We start from the raw sequence: 21368 nt of genomic DNA, 5'->3' as shown, positions 1-21368 counted from the left end.
GGGGCCTTTCTGTGTGGAGTTTGCATGTTCTCCCTGTGTCTGCGTGGGGATGCTCTGGTTTCCCCTAAAGACATGCGGTTAGGTTAATATGGGACGGCCTTGGGCTGAGGTGCCCTTGAGTGAGGCACCTAACTCCCAACTGCTCCCCGGGTGTTGTTAGCATGGCTGCCCACTGCTCTGGGTGTGTGTGTGTTCACTGCTTCAGATGGGTTAAATGCAGAGAGGAATTTCACAAGTGTGTGATGAATAAAGTTGTGCTTTCTTTCGTCTCCCTGTCTTCTGCATACATTCTCTACCACACCTGCCACTTTCATCCATGTATCTCCTCTTTGGCCTTCCTCATTTTCATGTGCCTGACAGCTCCATCCTCAACATACTCTGCATCTCTTCTCAGTATGTGCCCATACCATCTCAGTCTCATCTCTCTTAGCTTAATTCCCAAGCTCTCCACATGTGCTGTCCCTCATCCTGTCCAACCTTGTCACTCCCATCGCAAACCTCAACTCCGCCACCTCTAACTTTGCCTCCTGTCTCTTCGTTAAGGGTACGGTCTCCAATCCATACATCACAGCTGGTCTCACTACCGTCTTATACATCTTACCTTTCACTTTTGCTGGGACTTTCCTATCACAAATGACTCCCGAAATCCTTCTCCAACTGCTCCACCCTGCCTGCACTCTCTTTCTCACCTCACTATCGCAGCCTCCATTTTCCTGCACAGTTGACCCCAGGTACTTAAATTCACCAACTTTCTTTACGTCTACTTGCATTTTCACTACACTTTCATTCCCATTCTCATTGATGCACATGTATTCTGTTTTCCTACTGCTCACCTTCATTCCTCTTTGTTCCCATGCATACCTCCATCTCTCCAAACCCAGCTCAACCTCCTTTCTACTTTCACCACATATCACAATATCATCTGCAAACATCATGTTCCATGGTGACTCCTGCCTCACTTTGTCCGTCAAGCTATCCGTCACTATGGCAAACAAGAAAGGACTCAAAGCAGATCCTTGATGGAGTCCCACCTTCACCTGGCAGATCCAAGTTTACAGGGAAGAATTACAGTAGTGGGTTCTCTGTTGCCTTCTACTGGATTATTTATACTATATTTATTCTACTGGATTCACACCTATGGGCAATTTAGGGTACCCAGTTAACCTAACTGGTGGCATGGTGGTGTAGTGGTTAGCACTGTTGCCTCACAGCAAGAAGGTTCTGTGTTTGAGTCCAGTGGCTGATGAGGGCCTTTTCATTGTGGAGTTTGCATGTTCTCCCCGTGTCCGTGTGGGTTTCCTCTAGGTGCTCTGGTTTCTCCCACAATCCAGACATGCAGGTTAGGTTAATTGGTGGCTCTAAATTGACCGTAGATGTGAATGTGAGTGTGAATGGTTGTTTGTCTTTATGTGTCAGCCCTGTGATGATCTGGTGACTTATCCCAGGGTGTACCCCACCATAGTCAGCTAGGATAGACTCCAGCTTGCCTGCAACCTTGTACAGGATAAGTGGTTATGGATAATGGATGGATTACAGTTAACCTAACCGCATGTCTGGGCTCAAACCCAGAACTATCTTGCTGTGAGGTGACATGCAAACTCTACACAGAGAGGCCCTTGTTGGCCACTGGGCTCAAACCCAGGACCTTCTTGCTGTGAAGTGACAGTGCTAACCACCATGCTACTCCAAACAAACAATAGATTAAGCTATGGCTTTTGGAAAAGTTGCTGAGAAAACTTTCTAGCCATCATTTGTAACCACTTATCCTGTTCAGGGTCACAGGCAAGCTGGAGCTTATCCTAACTGACTATGGGCAGGAGGCAGGGTACACCCCAGACAAGTTGCCAGGTCATCACAGGGCTGACACATAGACACAAACAACCATCCAAAGTCAATTTAGAGCTACCAATTAGCCTAACCCACATGTCTTTGGGGGAAACCCATGCAGACACAGGGAGAACATGCAAACTACACACAGAAAGGCCCTCATCAGCTACTGGGCTTGAACCCAAAACCTTCTTACCGTAAGGCAACGGTGCTAACCACTACACCACCGTGCCCCCCTGCTGTGAAAATCTGTTTTGACAAATGGACTTCAGGTCCAGAATGCTTGTTGATGTTTGGTTGCACTGCAGATCTTGGGGGTGACACTTCATGAACATGGGCTGGAATCATTCCAATATCAAACCCATCTAACTAACTGGCTGAGACCTAATCTCAGGGGGAAAAAAGACTAATCTGCTTCTAATGGGCCCAAACCTGTTCCAGCATGACACTGTCCTTGTGCGCGAAGGCTACGGTCACACTTCAGCTTGCAATGGGTTATTGATGAAAATGAGGTGTTTTGGTGGCAATGTGTACTTCATACAGGTGAGCTAAAAGTTGTGGTCACACAGCAGGTGAATGCTTGGCTTTTTTCTTTTTTTTTTGAGGAGACCTGCCATTTTTCCTTGGAGGCATGCTTGAGGGTTTTGGCGTCTGGCTGGAGAATGATCACCGATGTGTTGTTCAATAGATTTTAACAACGCGTGACGACAGCATCAACCAGTCAGTGACCATCACAAATGTATCATCTGTAACTGCTGTCCGTTGATGACCAACGAAGACTGCCTAATCTGTGTGGAAGAAGTCTGAAGTACAACGTCTCCATGATGAACGGTCGGCCACTAAGGAGGGCCAGGAGTCAAGATTTATTTGTAGATGCTTGAGGTTCCGTTTTATAGTGTCTTTATACCGTAGTCTTGGTCTACCCTTGCCTCGGCTTCCGAGTAAGAGCTGGGAGTAGAGGACTTGTCTGGGCAGACGCTCTCAATCCATGTGGTGGACATGACCGAGCCACCGAAGGTTTCCGTGAATGAGTATTTTTTCCATACTGGAAAAGCGGGCTCTGTCTAGAACTTCCTCGTTTGTAATTTTGTTCCTCCAAGAGATCTTCATAATCAGTCGGAGGTGTCGCATCATGAAGGCAGATAATTTCTTGACTTGGTTACAATATAGTGTCCAGCATTCTGAGCCATACAGCAATGTGCCAAGCACAACAGCATGATAGACTTGACACTTGACATAGATTGATACATGGTGATCGTTTCATACCCTGTCTCGAAGTCTTACTAACGCCGAGCTTGCTTTCAATATTCTTCGACTGAACTCCTCATCTAATCTCTCATCGCTGCTAATTATGCTACCCAGATAAGTAAAATATATGCAACGGGCCAACTCCTGATTGTCCACCAGGATTGGTGGGTTTTAATGTGAGGAACAGGTTGGTAGAGAACTTCTGTTTTGCTTATGTTGATCTTCAGTCCAAACATCTAACCATCGCCAAACATTTGCTGAATATCCATGAACCCTTCGGCCAACCAGTTACCGTATGAACATAGGTGAAGGATCCCCGAATGTAAATGCACTTTTCAAGTCTTGGCAAAGGTTAGGCTACACTTCATCACTGTGTCACTGAGGCTCCTGCACACATCGGGATATAGAGTCCAGACAAATACATCTCAAGCAGTTTGGCGAAGGTTCCTTGAGCTTTGGGAAGTATTCCCAAACCCATCTGCGAGTACTCACTGTTTAGTTTGCCAACGAAAACATTGCCACCAAATTTCAATGCATGCATTGAAATTTTTTGCAATGTTTTTGGCCACTCACAAGGCGGAGACACACCAAAAAACAGTTTGTGAAGCTCAGAGAACATTCGCTGTGCATCACACGATTGGTGGTGATGCTAGCAATTTTTCATCGACAAGTATTCGCAAACCCATCGCAAGCTGTAGTGTGACCAGGGTCTCAGCAAGCGAAATGAAGACACAATTCACCATGGTTGGAGTGGAAGAACTCAAGTGTCTTGTACAGAGCCCTGACTGAACTCAACCCCTCTGAACACCTTTGGGATGAACTGGCGCACCGACTGCACCCTCGGGCTTGACTTCATTCATGCTCTTGTAGCAGAATGATCACAAATCCCAACAGCCATGTTCCCAAATCTAGTGGAAAGCCTTCGCAGAAGAGTGGTGGTTATTATAACCAAAAATGGGGACTAAATCTGGAACAGGATGTTCAATAAGCACATGTGGGTGTGATGGTTAGGTGTCCGCTACTTTTGACCCTATAGTGTAGCGTAGTGTATTACACGTGGATCATGTTTATGATAAAATGTAGTGAATTAACAGAAGAAATGCATCAGGTTGATTATTTTTACGTCACCCAATAACACCTTGAAGTGTTTTATTCCTTTTACACCAGTGCACTTTTATTTATTTATGATATAATACCCTTGATTGAAGACGTTTATGCTTTTTTTTTGTTACAACATTCTGCGTTACTTTTGACAGCAATGAAAAAAGATGGATTTTTCTTCACCCTGAATTTTTTTGGCTTAAAGGCAAGTGCTTGTGTTTAAAGTCAGTGATCTAGATACTTTTGAAAAACACTTCTACTCCAGAAAAATCTAGCAGTCCACTAAACAAATATAACTGGGTGTCGGGAAAATTATTTTATGACCTACACTTGAAAAATCTGAAAGGCAGTCTAGCTTTAAGCATACGCTTAACCCATTTGTGATTACGTGTAACTTTCCGCACGTAAATATCAAACCGATAATGCTGAATACTTTGAGTTTTAGTGAAGTAAGTATTTACAAACTGAGTGATCGGCACCACCTGGTGTCTGGGAATGTATCTCAGTGGTGTTCAAATAAAACTTTACATTTTAATAATGTAGATTACTGAAAGACAGATTGTATCTGCTTTATCAGCAATTTGTATAGTGGGTTACAGATAAAGCACTTCTTCTTCTTCTTTGAAACGAAAAATAATTATAAATTTATTCTTTTCCAGCTCTCCATAAGTGGAGCAAGTACCAAAGGTAACGATTGACAATCCATATTATTTGCAATAATCAGCCCGATAATTTTATTCTACTTCACTAAGAGTTTAAAGGAACAGTCCACCGTACTTCCATAATGAAATATGCTCTTATCTGAATTGAGACGAGCTGCTCCGTACCTCTCCGAGCTTTGTGCGACCTCCCAGTCAGTCAGACGCAGTCAGACGCGCTGTCACTCCTGTTAGCAATGTAGCTAGGCTCAGTATGGCCAATGGTATTTTTTGGGGCTGTAGTTAGATGTGACCAAACTCTTCCGCGTTTTTCCTGTTTACATAGGTTTATATGACCAGTGATATGAAACAAGTTCAGTTACACAAATTGAAACGTGGCGATTTTCTATGCTATGGAAAGTCCGCACTATAATGACAGGCGTACTAACACCTTATGTGCGCTTCGGCAGCGCATTGATATCTGAGCTCCGTATCAATGCGCTGCCGAAGCGCGCAGAAGGTGTTAGTACGCCTGTCATTATAGTGCGGACTTTCCATAGCATAGAAAATCGCTACGTTTCAATTTGTGTAACTGAACTTGTTTCATATCACTGGTCATATAAACCTATGTAAACAGGAAAAACGCGGAAGAGTTTGGTCGCATCTAACTACAGCCCCAAAAAATACCATTGGCCATGCTGAGCCTAGCTACATTGCTAACAGGAGTGACAGCGCGTCTGACTGCGTCTGACTGACTGGGAGGTCGCGCAAAGCTCGGAGAGGTACGGAGCAGCTCGTCTCAATTCAGATAAGAGCATATTTCATTATGGAAGTACGGTGGACTGTTCCTTTAAAGTCACTCCCATGTTGTCTTACTAAAGTCCATGTTTTATCCTGATGACTGAATTCACTTTTGTTTTGAATCATGAAATAACAATCAGTTAATAATAAACACAATAATTACTAATCAGGCTAACACAGATATTTTATGTGGAATGCTGTCCAAAACCAGAAATAGCATCTAGTTAAACCTGAATGTGTTTCAGGCGTGCAGGATCAAGACAGGGATTTCGAGCCCACTGCAGACATGCTGGTCCATGACTTTGATGATGAGCAGACGATGGAAGAGGAGGAGATGATGCAAGGAGAGACCAACTTCAGCGCCGAGATAGACGACCTCACAAGAGTGAGTTACAAGACAGTGTTTAATAGATGTGATTCTGAATCTGATTGTCATATAGACTCTTTGTGCTTCACTGGTTCTGCAGTTTTCAGCAGGAAACATGACCCTGATCCTTGAAGGGTGGATCTTCTGTCATGGTTAAAGAACATTACAGTGGTTAGACCAGGATTAAGGGGTTATTCAGGCATTTTTTTTAAATTAACATGAACTAGATGGCTATTAATGTTAGGACAGCTGTAGTCAGGTCACATTCTTTTGTCACTCCTATATGGGTTTGTCTCAGAAACTGGGTACTGTGGGGGTACCCCACTAAATATACTCACAGTCAATAAACTATACGGTTTTGAATGGTGATGTTGGTTTTAATTTGAAATAAAATGATGAAAGAAATAATACAGATAAAACTAAATCTTTGATGTGAATACTCTATTCAGAATTTGGCAAAAATTCTGCAAATTTGTGGAAAAATGGCGGCTTGATCTGGGACATGATAAATGGTTGACTACATCGCATTCCCTTAAAAAGGTTGTAGTCCACTGAAAAGTCTACAGTTATCACTAATTGTATTTTAAGTTGTAACTTTATACGCCTAAGGATTGGTGCGCTCGCAGAATAATCATAACCGTAATAAAACATCATGCAAAATATTTGATCGCCGTTGTACAGTAATTCCATTTTCCGCATAGCCAAAACCAATACAATCGTGTGTTTTGATCTAAACGAAAAGCCTCAGGGTCAAGGTCACTACCTCACCGAAAGCAGTAACTTAAAATCACTACGCCATATAAAAATTTAGTTATAAATCTGCGATTTTGTTTTTTAAAACGAAAGCTGAAAGTTAGGTATAGAATATGTTTCTTACAGAATATGTTACGATGGTAGCTGGTCTTGTATGAATTTCTGAGCTGTAAAATGAGTTGTGGTCTATTTTTTACCGTAGCGTGTTATTTGTGTGCGGGGAAGGACACACATTAACACTTTGCATGTGTAGAATGGAATTTTCCACTCCAGCAGTTAGAAGTTGATCGTACTTCCATTTGCGGTCTTTCTGTTACGCGAGTGATCTGTTCGGACGTTATCGCTGAAAAGGTGAGTTTTGACAGTTTTATTTTGTTTTAGTCTTGCAGTATAAGGCAATAGAATGTTTCTTTTTCATCTTACTTTCATATTTTGTAGTGTTTGCGTATTTTTGGCCAATATTTTGCAACCATGGTCAATTTAGATCGAACTTTTGATAGAACCTACGGCCAGTCATTTTGCCCCGCCCCCGCCTCGCGCTCCGTCCGGTGCGGTAGTGATATCCCGTTGCTCGCACGCCGCAGCAGAGACCCGCGCGACCTTCAGCCGGTACAGTCGCTGTTCTTTTACCAGTGCAGTTATTCTCATCTTTCCGGTGTGTTCTTGATTTTTCCATTGTGTCCTATTTCACCATATCAAATACCCAAAATGTCTCATCTCATCTCATCTCATCTCATCTCATCTCATCTCATCTCATCTTCTTCCACTTATCCGGGACCGGGTCGCGGAGGCAGCAGTCTGAGCATGGAAGCCCAAACTTCCCTTTCCCCAGACACCTCGGCCAGCTCCTCGGGAAGAACACCGAGGCGTTCCCAGGCCAGCCGAGAGACATAGTCCTGGATCTTCCCCGGTGCCTCCTCCTGGGGGGACATGCCTGGAACACCTCCCCAGGGAGGCGTCCAGGAGGCATCCAAAAGAGATGCCTGAGCCACCTCAGCTGATTCCTCTCGATGTGGAGGAGCAGCGGCTCTACTCCGAGCTCCTCCTGAGTGACTGTCCTTCTCACCCTATATCTAAGGGAGTGCCCAGCCACCCTGCGAAGGAAACTCATTTCGGCCGCTTGTATCCGTGATCTTGTTCTTTCGGTCATCACCCAAAGCTCATGACCATAGGTGAGAGTTGGAATGTAGATCGACCGGTAAATTGAGAGCTTCGCCTTTTGGCTCAGCTCCTTCTTCACCACGACAGACCGGTAAAGTGACCGCATCACTGCGGAGGCCGCACCGATCCGCCTGTCGATCTCACGCTCTATCCTTCCCTCACTCGTGAACAAAATCCCGAGATACTTAAACTCCTCCACTTGAGGCAGAACTTCTCCACCAACCTGGAGAGGGCAAGCCACCCTTTTCCGGTCAAGAACCATGGCCTCGGACTTGGAGGTGCTGATTCTCATCCCAGACGCTTCACACTCGACTGCAAACCGCCCCAGTGCATGCTGAAGATCCTGGTTTGCAGAAGCCAACAGGACAACATCATCTGCAAAAAGCAGAGATGAAATCCTGTGGTTCCCAAACAGAATTCCTTCCGGCCCCTGGCTGCGCCTAGAAATTCTGTCCATAAAAATTATGAACAGAACCGGTGACAAAGGGCAGCCCTGCCAGAGTCCAACATGCACTGGGAACAGGTCTGACTTACTGCCGGCAATGCAAACCAGACTCCTGCTCCGTTCGTACAGGGACTGGACAGCCCTTAGCAAAGAGCCCTGAACCCCATACTCCCGAAGCACCCCCCACAGAATACCACGAGGGACACGGTCGAATGCCTTCTCCAGATCCACAAAGCATATGTGGACTGGTTGGGCAAACTCCCATGAACCCTCGAGCACCCTATGAAGGGTATAGACTTCTCAGCCTCCCAGGGAAGGTTTACTCCAGGGTACTGGAGAGGAGAATTCGGCCGATAGTCGAACCTCGGATCCAGGAGGAACAATGCAGTTTTCGTCCTGGTCGCGGAACACTGGACCAAAATGTATCATATTATTCATATTTAAGTGAATAATCAATTCAGTCATCATAACTTGGCATTTTTAACCCAAACAATCAAAAAGAGGAAATTTATTCAATATTTTCACTCATCTGTGAAGGAGGGGCTTTAATTCTTCATGATGAAGTTATTTTATATGGAAATCAATTTTACAAAAGCATTTGAATTGTAATCAAAAAAATGTTCCACAGTGGAGGCCAGATAAAGCAAGATGCTATCTTTATTCTTATTAAACATGACAAAAGAAACATTGAGTGTTCAGTAAATGCAAAAAAAAATAGTAAAATTAGAAAATTTATTTTTTGACCATAATGTCCCAAATGAGAGAGCAGTTTCTGAGACGGACTCATATTTCAGTAGACACAGTACCCTCCACAATTATTGGCTAAAGATCAGTAAAAAGGCTTGGAAAAAATCCACCTTTTGGTGAAGTTGCTTCATCTCAAACTGAAAAAATGAGAAAAATCCAACCTTTAATATAAATGCATTTATTCAGAGAAAAACAAATCCCTCATCAAGGAATAATTATTTTCAACAAAAACTCCTGCATTTAATACTTTCTACACCCTCCCTTTGGCAGTAAAACAGCCCTGAGTCTCTCATATAACACTTTATAAGGTTGGAGATACAGAGCAGGGCATCGGAGCCCATTCCTCTTTACACAATCTCTCCAGATCATCCAGGGTCCTCGACCCTCTCTTGTTCACTCTCCTCTTCAGCTCAGCCCACAGGTTTTCAATGGGGTTCAGGTCAGGGGACTGAGACGGCCACGGCAGAAGTTTGATTCTGTGGTCAGTGAACCATTTTTGTATTGATTTGAACATGTGCTTCGGATCATTGTCCTGCTGGAAGATCCAATAATGACCCAGTTTTAGTTTCCTTTCAGAGGCAGCCAGATTCTGATTTAAAATGTCCTGGTATTTCATGGAGTCCATGATGCCATGTATCCTAACAAGGGTTCCAGGGCCTTTGGAGGAAAAACAGCCCCAGAACATCACAGACCCTCCACCATATTTTACAGTTGGGATCGGGTTCTTTTCATTATAGCCCATGGATTAAAGTTTTCCGTCGTGTGACGGATTTCCGTCAACTGAACTCTCCCAAGGCCAAATGTGAGGTCGGTGCTGATCCGAGGAGAATTAAAATGACGGGTGGTTGGGTAGAGATTGGGTTATAACACTGATGTGTTGCAACACCATCAGCTATCATCAGGGTTTATTTAACTTTTTTGTTTTTGAGCCATGCTTTGTGTCGTTCATTTCCTATGTTTGATCATGTTTAAACGTTCGCTGTCTACGGTGCGGCATTAAAAAAACATGCACTGTCAAAATTGGCAAAATACATTCCCATGTGCTTGGCGTGCTTTTGTCTGACCATTTCTGTTTTGTATTAAATTAAATCTTGCCAAAATGACTTAGTTCAAACCTGGACATATAGAAATAGAGCATGTTAAAAAAAACGAAAAAATAAACCCCGGAAAGCCCGCTCCTCTGCTTCAGCCAGACTTGAAGACCCGACGGTGCAATGCTTGCAGACTGTCAGAAGTAATTAGACCTAAATTTGTAGCTAACAAATCAGCAGACGCCCCAACAATTATTATTTTCGTTAGGCCAATGTGTAAGGTATGTTAGAACCGTGCCTTATAGCCTACGTTATATCACAATTTAAAGGACGTTTGAGGAGTTGGAGGCTGCGAGCGCAATGATGTTCCGACATGCGCTAAACTTTATTCCCTGAAAATCATACACCAGCGTTCAATGCCCCAAACAGTCAAAATGTCTAGAAGACTACGGTTAAATAATAATGATAGCCTACTAAGTTAAATTACGTCAAAACATCTGTTTCTGACGTATGAAATGATGGAGAAAAATGAGAATGAACGCAAAGTAGATAGCAGCCAACTTCACGTGATCTTTTAGGTAACTTAACACTCGTGTTGGCCACAATATTTCTCTTAATAAAATCTTGAATTGTTTTTGAAGTCGTATTCAACACAAAGTAAGGTCAAACCCCAATTTTAATTTAAGCGAAGATCCAAACTTTTTTCTATATTGACGTCGAGCATAGAGGAGCATGTCATTCTGCTTTGGGTTTCGGCAGCATGGATGCGCTTTACATGAAAGAAGGCACTGATGTGTCTGCCATCAATAAAGGTGTAAAAAACAAGTGGAGGTGGGCTTGGCTGTACGAAATAGGTGAAAATGGAAAGCCATTTAGTTCATGGTGCAAAAAACTAAACATTCCAGGCGCTTGCATTTGTGTGGTTTGCCACAAAAAAAAAAAAAAAAATATACGGAAGCAATGGAAAGAAAGTGCAATAAATTGAATATATTAATCCATTAATTAATTGATAATAAAGTTATCAGTTCTAAGTTAACCATTCTCAGAATTTCATCGAAATCCACCCATACCCCCCCGTAGAATTTCATCAAAATCCACCCATAACCCCGCCCCCCCTTAAATTTTCAGTCATATAATTTTTTTTTTCTTTAATCCATGATAGCCATCCTTCTTTTTACACCAAACCCATTTTGAGTGTTTATTGCCAGAAAGCTCCATTTTTGTTCCATCTGACCAGAGAACACGGTTCCAGTCAAAGTCGTAGTAGTGTTTCGTGAACTCTAGGTGCTTACATATGTGGTTAACTGACAGAAAAGGGCTTTTTTCTGGTATATCTTCCAAATAATCTGTTGGTATGGAGGTGGAGTCTGATAGTGGGTTTGGAGACTTGGAGACCCCAAGGTATTACTTTTTCTTGTAATTCACCCACACTGGTCCTTGGGGATTTTTGCCTCTCTTACCATCACTGTACGTGGAGGCACAATACATCCTCACTGTACGTGGAGGCACAGTAAACTTGGGTCCTCTTCCAGGCAAGTTTGTAACAGTTCCAGTTGGTGTCCACTTTTTTTATTATTGTCTTAACAGTAGAAATGGACATTTTCAGGTGAGTAGATATTTTTATAACCATTCCCTGACTTATGAAGGTCAACACACTTCTCCTTCATTTGGTTTGTGTGTTCTCTTATCTTTCCCATGTTGATGGATGACTAACCCTATGTCCGAAATCGCTCCCTGATCTCTATATAGGGCACTATATAGTGAGGACGCCATTTTGTAGTGCTGTCCAAAACCTTAGTGAGGATTATTTACACCCTGTATAGTGCACTCAAAGTATCCCACAATGCATCACGAAAAGTAGTGTATAACCAATGGTCACTAACCAAAGCAATATATCCCATCATGCATTGTGGTTGCACTGAAAGAAATCAAATTAAAAGTCTCAGATTTGAGTTAATAAAAGGCAGCGGCAAAGAAGAAAGTATTCAGCCTTGATTTAAAAAAAAAAACTGAAAGATGCAGGTACTTTGTACTGATTAATGTGGGAAATGCGCTCAGTATAATATGGATTTATCACAAAAATACATGCATGTGTTTATTATTTTTGAAAACCCACCAACCGACTGATCTGGCACGTTTTAATTGTGCGACAGTAATGACGTAAATACCAGCGTGACGGACTAGTATCCGAAAGCGTTTTTTTTTTTTTCATTTTACCAATGAGCTCACTATATAGTCCTCTATATAGTAATTCCCTATATATTGAGTAGGGAGTAGTGAACGAGTGAGCGATTTCAGACAGGGTTAGGGAATTTGGCCTCTGTGTCACCTCATATTTGTTCCCCAGTTAATCAGGAAGTCATGAATTACAGCTTCCTACACACTCCAAATCAACTCAAACGTGTACAATTTAAATGGGAAACACACTTCAGTTACATTGTGTTCACTATCATTTCCAGGGGTGCCAATACTAGTGGCACATGTGTTATTAGTGAAAATAATTGTTTCTTGATGAGGGATTTGTTTTTCCTCTGAATAAATGTATTTCAATTAAAGGTTGGATTTTTCTCATTTTTTCAGTGTGAGATGAAGCGACTTCACCAAAAGGTGGATTTTTTTTAAACCCTTTTTCACTAACCTTTACAAGGGGTGCCAATAATTGTGGAGGGCACTGTATTTTTTTTTTTTTTGCTGTTTTTAGGATTGTAACAAGTCAATCTGCTGGTTAAATATGCTTTAAAACTTAAAGTCACAAATCGGAAATGAGATTGAGAGTAAAATAAGATAAGTGGTGTAAGTGATGCTAAAGTTTAACATTTGTTAGTGTTAACCAGTGCAGCAAATAACATTAGCCAAGGGAACCTTAATGTAAAGCATTACCTATATGTAATAATCCTCCAGATTTTTTTCCCCCTCCTGTATGTACCTGGTTTCTTTCAGGAAGGAGAAATGCCCCTTCATGAGCTGTTAAAAATGTATGGCTACGGTGCAGCAGATTCAGAGGATGAAGGACCTGAAGAACAGGATGTTTCAGAGAATGACCAGAGCAGCAGTTCCCATGGGAACGTTAAGACAAACAAGGTTAATTAAAAAAACAAAAGAGCCTGTATGAAGCATCTTGACTCTAGCATAACCTAAATGAAGTAGTTTTCCTCTTGTGTGTGCTTGTTTATGTTAGGAGCACAGAGAGGACGAGGACCAGAGATGGTCCAGTGAGGACTCTCCTGACCGCAGCAGGACACACAGCACCACTCAGCTCCTCTGCTCTGAACCATGCAGCTACTTTGATGGTTTGTTTAGTTCTCATTTGATTACCTGAAGTGAATCCACATCAGGCTTCTTCCTAGCCCTACACCATTTAATGGCCATTTTTGATTCATAGGTGATGCTGACGAATCTGAGGATGAAGATTATATTCCATCTGAGGAGTGGAAGAAGGTAAACTTTCAAACTTCCTAAACTTGCAACTGAGTTTTAAGTATAGTCATGCAAATGAACTGATTATTTTTGGGTAAACAGGAAGTAAAGGTTGGGCCGATGTACCAGGCTGAGACACCGACTGAGCTGTGCAAATATAAAGACAATGAAAAAGGTAAGAGGGAAATAGTAAAGCGAACAGGTAGACGAATCATTAGAAACTGTTTAAAGTAACTGCAAGAAATTTATCTTAGCAATTAAAACCTCGTTTTTTCTCATTTTGAGATTTATCTCAAGTTGGAAAGCCACCGTTCAACCATTCTGACGTTCATTTTGAAATGATTTAGAAATTACTATATATCACGATATAACTTGGACCTAATACAACCGTGTTACCTCGGTTTTTATGAATCTTGTCAAGTATAATATCGCCACTTTTAAGAATCTATTAAGTAAAGACAGGACAGCATGTTCCATAGTGTTTTATTCCCCTTATACCATAGCAATTTGCCAACTTTTTTTTATTAATGTGGATTGTCTGCAAAACAACTTACTGTAGCTCTTGTTGTACAACCCCAGTTCCAAAAAAAGTTGGGATGCTGTGTAAACTGTAAATAAAAACAGAATGCGATAATTTGCAAATCATGGAAACCCTATATTTCATTGAAAATAGTACAACCCTGATTCCAAAAAAGTTGGGACAAAGTACAAATTGTAAATAAAAACGGAATGCAATAATTTACAAATCTCAAAATCTGATATTGTATTCACAATAGAACATAGACAACATATCAAATGTCGAAAGTGAGACATTTTGAAATTTCATGCCAAATATTGGCTCATTTGAAATTTCATGACAGCAACACATCTCAAAAAAGTTGGGACAGGGGCAATAAGAGGCTGGAAAAGTTAAAGGTACAAAAAAGGAACAGCTGGAGGACCAAATTGCAACTCATTAGGTCAACTGGCAATAGGTCATTAACATGACTGGGTATAAAAAGAGCATCTTGGAGTGGCAGCGGCTCTCAGAAGTAAAGATGGGAAGAGGATCACCAATCCCCCTAATTCTGCGCCGACAAATAGTGGAGCAATATCAGAAAGGAGTTCGACAGTGTAAAATTACAAAGAGTTTGAACATATCATCATCTACAGTGCATAATATCATCAAAAGATTCAGAGAATCTGGAAGAATCTCTGTGCGTAAGGGTCAAGGCCGGAAAACCATACTGGGTGCCCGTGATCTTCGGGCCCTTAGACGGCACTGCATCACATACAGGCATGCTTCTGTATTGGAAATCACAAAATGGGCTCAGGAATATTTCCAGAGAACATTATCTGTGAACACAATTCACCGTGCCATCCGCCGTTGCCAGCTAAAACTCTATTGTTCAAAGAAGAAGCCGTATCTAAACATGATCCAGAAGCACAGACGTCTTCTCTGGGCCAAGGCTCATTTAAAATGGACTGTGGCAAAGTGGAAAACTCTTCTGTGGTCAGACGAATCAAAATTTGAAGTTCTTTATGGAAATCAGGGACGCCGTGTCATTCGGACTAAAGAGGAGAAGGACGACCCAAGTTGTTATCAGCGCTCAGTTCAGAAGCCTGCATCTCTGATGGTGTGGGGTTGCATTAGTGCGTGTGGTATGGGCAGCTTACACATCTGGAAAGACACCATCAATGCTGAAAGGTATATCCAGGTTCTAGAGCAACATACGCTCCCATCCAGACGACGTCTCTTTCAGGGAAGACCTTGCATTTTCCAACATGACAATGCCAAACCACATACTGCATCAATTACAGCATCATGGCTGCGTAGAAGAAGGGTCCGGGTACTGAACTGGCCAGCCTGCAGTCCAGATCTTTCACCCATAGAAAACATTTGGCGCATCATGAAACGGAAGATACGACAAAAAAGACCTAAGACAGTTGAGCAACTAGAATCCTACATTAGACAAGAATGGGTTAACATTCCTATCCCTAAACTTGAGCAACTTGTCTCCTCAGTCCCCAGACGTTTACAGACTGTTGTAAAGAGAAAAGGGGATGTCTCACAGTGGTAAACATGGCCTTGTCCCAACTTTTTTTAGATGTGTTGTTGTCATGAAATTTAAAATCACCTCATTTTTCTCTTTAAATGATACATTTTCTCAGTTTAAACATTTGATATGTCATCTATGTTCTATTCTGAATAAAATATGGAATTTTGAAACCTCCACATCGTTGCATTCCGATTTTATTTACAATTTGTACTTTGTCCCAACTTTTTTGGAATCGGGGTTGTACAAAGACAACATATCAAATGCTGAAACTGAGAAATTTTATTGTTTTTTGAAAAATATATGCTCATTTTGAATTTGATATCAGCAACACATTTCAGAAAAGTTAGGACGGGGCATGTTTACCACGGTGTTGTATCACATCTGCTTTTAACAACACTCTGTAAATGTCTGGGAACTGAGGAGACCAGTTGCTGTAGTTTTGAAAGAGAAATGTTGTCCCATTCTTGCCTGATATACAATTTCAGTTGATCAATAGTTCCAGGTCTCCTTTGTCGTATTTTGCGCTTCATAATGCACCAAATGTTTTAAATGGGAGACAGGTCTGGACGGCAGACAAGCCAGTTTAGCACCTGGACTCTTTTGCTACAGAGCCATGCAGTTTTAATATGTGCAGAAAGCAGTATGGCATTGTCTTGCTGAAAGAAGGAAGACCTTCCCTGGAAAAGATTTTGCCTGGATGGCAGCATATTGCTCTGAAACATGTATATATCATTTGCCATTAATGATGCCTTCCCAGATGTACAAGCTACCCATGTCATGTGCACTAATGCACCCTCATACCATCACAGATGCTGGCTTTTGAACTGTGCATATTATGTACACTCACCGAGCACTGGGCAGGGCCTCCCTTTGCTCTCAAAACAACCCAAATTCTTCACAGCATGGATTCCACCAGATGTTCCTTTGAGATTCTGGTCCATGTTGACATGATTGCATCACGCAGTTCCTGCAGATTTTTCAGGTACAGTTCCATGCTGCAAATCTCCCATTCTACCACATCCTAAACATGTTCTACTGGATCCAGATCCAGTGACTAAGAAAGCCACTGAACTCATTGTCATGTTCATGAAACCAGTTTGAGACGAATTTTGCTTTGTGAAATGGTGCATAATCATTCTGGAAGAAGCCATTAGAAGATGGTAACTTTTGGCCATGAAGGGATGCACATGGTCAGAAACAATACTCAAATGTGTTGTGGCATTCAAGCAATGATTGATTGGTATTAAAGGTAGACTGCCTTTCAGATTTTTCACATGTAGGTCATAACATTTTTTTTCCCAGACACCCAATTTTTTTTAGTGGACTGAAAGCTACTGAATTCGAATCACAGATTTCCAATTTTATTACTTTAAAAAAAAAATATATAGAACAGTTATTGGCCACATGGCCCTAAATTCTCCGCTATTTTTTTCTGCTTCACCATGACCCAATTCAAGATACTACATGATGCATGACGTGGTGGGCTTTCCCCGTTTGCGCAAGGCATTGTGGGATACAAATTTGAAACAGGAGAGAAAAATGGAGGACCTGAGTGTGCGAATGAAATGTGAAAGACCGACTAGAGTAACGGAAAGCTAGAAGAAAAGACGTTATGTTGCGAAGGAAAGGAAACGCAGGACCAAACTAATAAATGTCGGTGGTCAGCGAGCACCTCGGTGTGATCAGCTGTTCGTTTAGCGACAGAGTGATGGAACTGTCAGTGCACGGTCAAAGGTAAACCTGCGCATGCGCACACACACGGACTTCCTCTGTCTGCTTGACTGCGCAAAGCGAGCAATTTCGTGCACATTATTTACTCGGGAATCCCCTCAAATTAAATAACTTCCCAGCCACAGAACGGCCTGATATTTTGTGAGATATTACAGAAATAAACATCTATCACAAAGACCAAATTTCAGATAGAACTAAATTTCACTGATTTTATGAAATCGAAAGGCCGTCTAGCTTTAACAGGCCCAAAGTGTGCTAAGTTAACTTTCCCCACACCATTACAACACCTCCACCAGCCTGGACTGTTGACACAAAACAGATTGGGTTCATGGACTCATGCTGTTGGTGCCAAATTCTGACCCTAACATCCCATCTGTGTGCCTCAGCAGAAATCAAGATTCATCAGACCAGGCTACATTTTTCCAGTCTTTAACTGTCTATGTTTGATGTGCCTTGCCAGCTACAGCTTCAGCTTTCTGTTTTTGGCTGACAGAAGTGGAACCCAATGTGGTCTTCTGCTGTTGTAGCTCCTCCACCTCAAGGATCGACATACTGTACATTCTGAGGTGCTTTTCTGCTCACCACAATTGTACAGAGTGGTTATCTGAGTTATAGTAGCCTTTCTGTCAGCTCAAACCAGTCTGGCTTTCCAAGGTGTCTGTTGACCTTTCTCATCAACTAGACGTTTCGATCCATGGATGTTTTGTTTTTTCTCTGTTGCATCGATTTGAGTAAATTCTAGAGACTGCTGTGTGTGGAAATTCCAGGAGATCAGCAGTTATAGAAATACTCAAACCAGACTGTCTGGCACTAACAATCATGTCACGGTCAAAATCATTGAGATCACTTTTTTCCTCCCACTCTGGTGGTTGATGGAAACATTACCTGAAGCTGCTGGCTCATCTGCATGATTTTATGCATTGTACTGCTGCTACATGATTGGCTTTTTAGACAATTGGATGAATGCGTATTTGTACAGAAGAAGAAGAAGGGTTTATTTGTCACATGTACACTCAAGCACAGACTTAAGCACACAGTAAAATTCCTCAGTTGAAAGTCGTACTTGGAAGACGCTCTGGACTCTTACAGTAATGCTTTTATGGCTGAGGACTACAGTTGACTTGCTAACTTTAGGACTGCAGTTGTCATGAACAGTTTTGCACTCAAGTTTCCATCAATGAAGAGTTTTAACATCAACGAAACTGACTTCATGTTAAAACTGTTAATGTTATAATCACGTTGTCTGTTATCACCCAGATGAGGATGGGTTCCCTTTTGAGTCTGGTTCCTCTCGAGGTTTCTTCCTCATGTCGTCTGAGGGAGTTTTTCCTTGCCACCGTCGCCACAGGCGTGCTCACTGGGGATAGATTAGGGATAAAATTAGCTAATGTTTAAAGTCATTAAAATTCTGTAAAGCTGCTTTGCGGCAATGTCTATTGTTAAAAGCTCTATAAAAATAAATTTGACTCCTCTGCATTTAACCCATCTGAAGCAGTGAACACACATGTGAGCAATGAGCACACACACCCATACCCAGCTATGCTACAGCACCCGGGAAGGTGTTAGAGGTTAGGTACCTTGCTCAAGGGCACTTCAGCCCAACCTCAGGCCATGGCTGCCCCATGTTAACCTAACTGCATGTCTTTGGGGGAAACCAGAGCACCCGGAGGAAACCCATGCAGACACGGGAAGAACATACAAACTCCACACAGAAAGGCCCCCGTCAGCCGCTGGGCTCGAACCCAGAACCTTCTTGTTGTGAGGCCACAGTGCTAACCACTACACCGCCGTGCTGCCCAATAAGATGCTCCTAATAAAGTGCTCAGTGAGTGTATAAGACTGAAACTTGGCGTTTGCGATAAACCAGAAATCATAAAGCATTCCGTCCTGAAGACTTTCCCATGCTGGAAAATATAACAGTCCAGCTTTATCTCTGCTACAAAGTGCTGACACTGGAGACTCCTTCCAGAAATGTTAAATAAAAGTCTTTTCATAGAACACCATTTCAATTCTAAAAATCTGTTTTTGTCCTACATTTATCCTACAAGTTCGATAATACATCAGAAGGTCACCTGAACTTTTTTTGGAAGAAGAAGAAGAAGAAGTCTCTGTGAAAGAGCCGTTACTGTAGAAATGATAACGTATTATAATAAGCACAGACCAATCAGATTCAAGGATTTACAATCTAATATAACATTTAATTTAAAATTTATTATATCCAGGATACTTTACTTGCGAAGACATTATTTTCTGTCGTGTACGTGTCGCTCACAGAACTTTCTTCTTGCTGTATGCCCTTTTTTGCGATCCTAGTATACGAGAACGAGGATCAGCTTCTGTGGAACCCGGAGTTGCTGCCAGAAAACGAAGTGGTTGAATTTTTAGCTGAAGCCTCCAGACGGGTCGAAGAGCAGACTGGAGTGGACGCCGTCCCAGAGCTGCCTCTAATTAAAGACAACGAGGAGGTGACTCCATGTCCAGTGTTGTCCTCACATCAAGAAGCTGGATGCTTTGTTGCTCAAACCATTGATTACTGTCTGTATTACAGGCTCTCTATGAGTTGATAAAATGCAATTTTAATAAAGAAGAAGCTTTAAAAAGACTGAGGTTGAACCCCAAGCCTGTTAAAGGTAAGCATCGAATGTTCTTACCTTCGTGTGTGGAATGGAAATGGTTATGATTTAAGACTAAGCAGGACAGCTGTATTAGAGTGGCACTGTTTCCGCTCTGTTCATTATTGGGTCTGTCTCAGAAACTGGGTACTGTGGGGGTACCCCACTAAATATACTCACAGTCAATAAACTTTACGGTTTTGAATGGTTTTAATTTGAAATAAAATGATGAAAGAAATAATAGAGATAAAACTAAATCTTTGATGTGAATACTCTATTCAGAATTTGGCAAAAATTCTGCAAATTTGTGGAAAAATGGCGGCTTGATCTGGGACGTGATAAACGGTTGACTACATCGCATTCCCTTAAAAAGGTTGTAGTCCACTGAAAAATCTACAGTTATCACTAATTGTATTTTAAGTTGTAACTTTATACACCTAAGGATTGGTGCGCTCGCAGAATAATCATAACCGTAATAAAACATCATGCAAAATATTTGATCACTGTTGTAACTCCGTTTTCCGCAGACCCAAAACCAATACGATCGTGTGTTTTGATCTAAACGGAAAGCCTCAGGGTCAAGGTCACTACCTCACCGAAAGTAGTAACTTAAAATCACTATGCCATATAAAAATTTAGTTATAAATCTGCAATTTTGTTTTTTAAAACGAAAGCTGAAAGTTTGGTATAGAATATGTTTCTTACAGAATATGTTACGATGGTAGCTGGTCTTGTATGAATTTCTGAGCTGTAAAATGAGTTGTGGTCTATTTTTTACCGTAGCGTGTTATTTGTGTGCGGGGAAGGACACACATTAACAATTTGCATGTGTAGAATGGAATTTTCCACTCCAGCAGTTTGAAGTTGATCGTTCTTCCATTTGCGATCTTTCTGTTACGCGAGTGATCTGTTCGGACGTTATCGCTGAAAAGGTGAGTTTTGACAGTTTTATTTTTAGTCTTGCAGTATAAGGCAATAGAATGTTTCTTTTTCATCTTACTTTCATATTTCGTAGTGTTTGCGTATTTTTGGCCAATATTTTTCAACCATGGTCAATTTAGATCACACTTTTGATAGAATCTACGGCCAGTCATTTTGCCCCGCCCCCGCCTCGCACTCCGTCCGGTGCGGTAGTGATGTCCCGTTGCTTGCACGCCGCAGCAGAGACCCGCGCGACCTTCAGCCGCTACAGTCGCTGTTCTTTTACCACCGCCGTTATTCTCATCTTTCCGGTGTGTTCTTGATTTTTCCATTGTGCCCTATTTCGTCATATCAAATACCCAAAATGTATCATATTATTCATATTTAAGTGAATAATCAATTCAGTCATCGTAACTTGGCATTTTTAACCCAAGCAATCAAAAAGAGGAAATTTATTCAATATTTTCACTCATCTATGAAGGAGGGGCTTTAATTCTTCATGATGGAGTTATTTTATATGGAAATCAAT

General features: G+C 41.7%; 1 protein-coding gene across 2 annotated transcripts in view; it reads left to right on the top strand.

The window, feature by feature from the left end:
* Window positions 1–21368, top strand: part of mier1a (mesoderm induction early response 1a, transcriptional regulator) — a 40745-nt gene that overhangs the window by 6819 nt on the left and 12558 nt on the right. For both annotated transcript variants that reach the window (XM_060920014.1, XM_060920015.1), the window contains 8 exons: window positions 4836–4863; window positions 5861–6000; window positions 13060–13200; window positions 13298–13409; window positions 13502–13557; window positions 13639–13711; window positions 19620–19771; window positions 19855–19936. In XM_060920014.1, coding sequence (XP_060775997.1) covers window positions 4836–4863; window positions 5861–6000; window positions 13060–13200; window positions 13298–13409; window positions 13502–13557; window positions 13639–13711; window positions 19620–19771; window positions 19855–19936 — 784 coding nt within the window. The remainder of the gene's footprint in view (window positions 1–4835; window positions 4864–5860; window positions 6001–13059; window positions 13201–13297; window positions 13410–13501; window positions 13558–13638; window positions 13712–19619; window positions 19772–19854; window positions 19937–21368) is intronic.

The sequence above is a fragment of the Neoarius graeffei genome, chromosome 4, assembly GCF_027579695.1.
Source record: "Neoarius graeffei isolate fNeoGra1 chromosome 4, fNeoGra1.pri, whole genome shotgun sequence".
NCBI lineage: Eukaryota > Metazoa > Chordata > Actinopteri > Siluriformes > Ariidae > Neoarius > Neoarius graeffei.
This window is presented reverse-complemented; position numbering and strand designations above follow the sequence as displayed.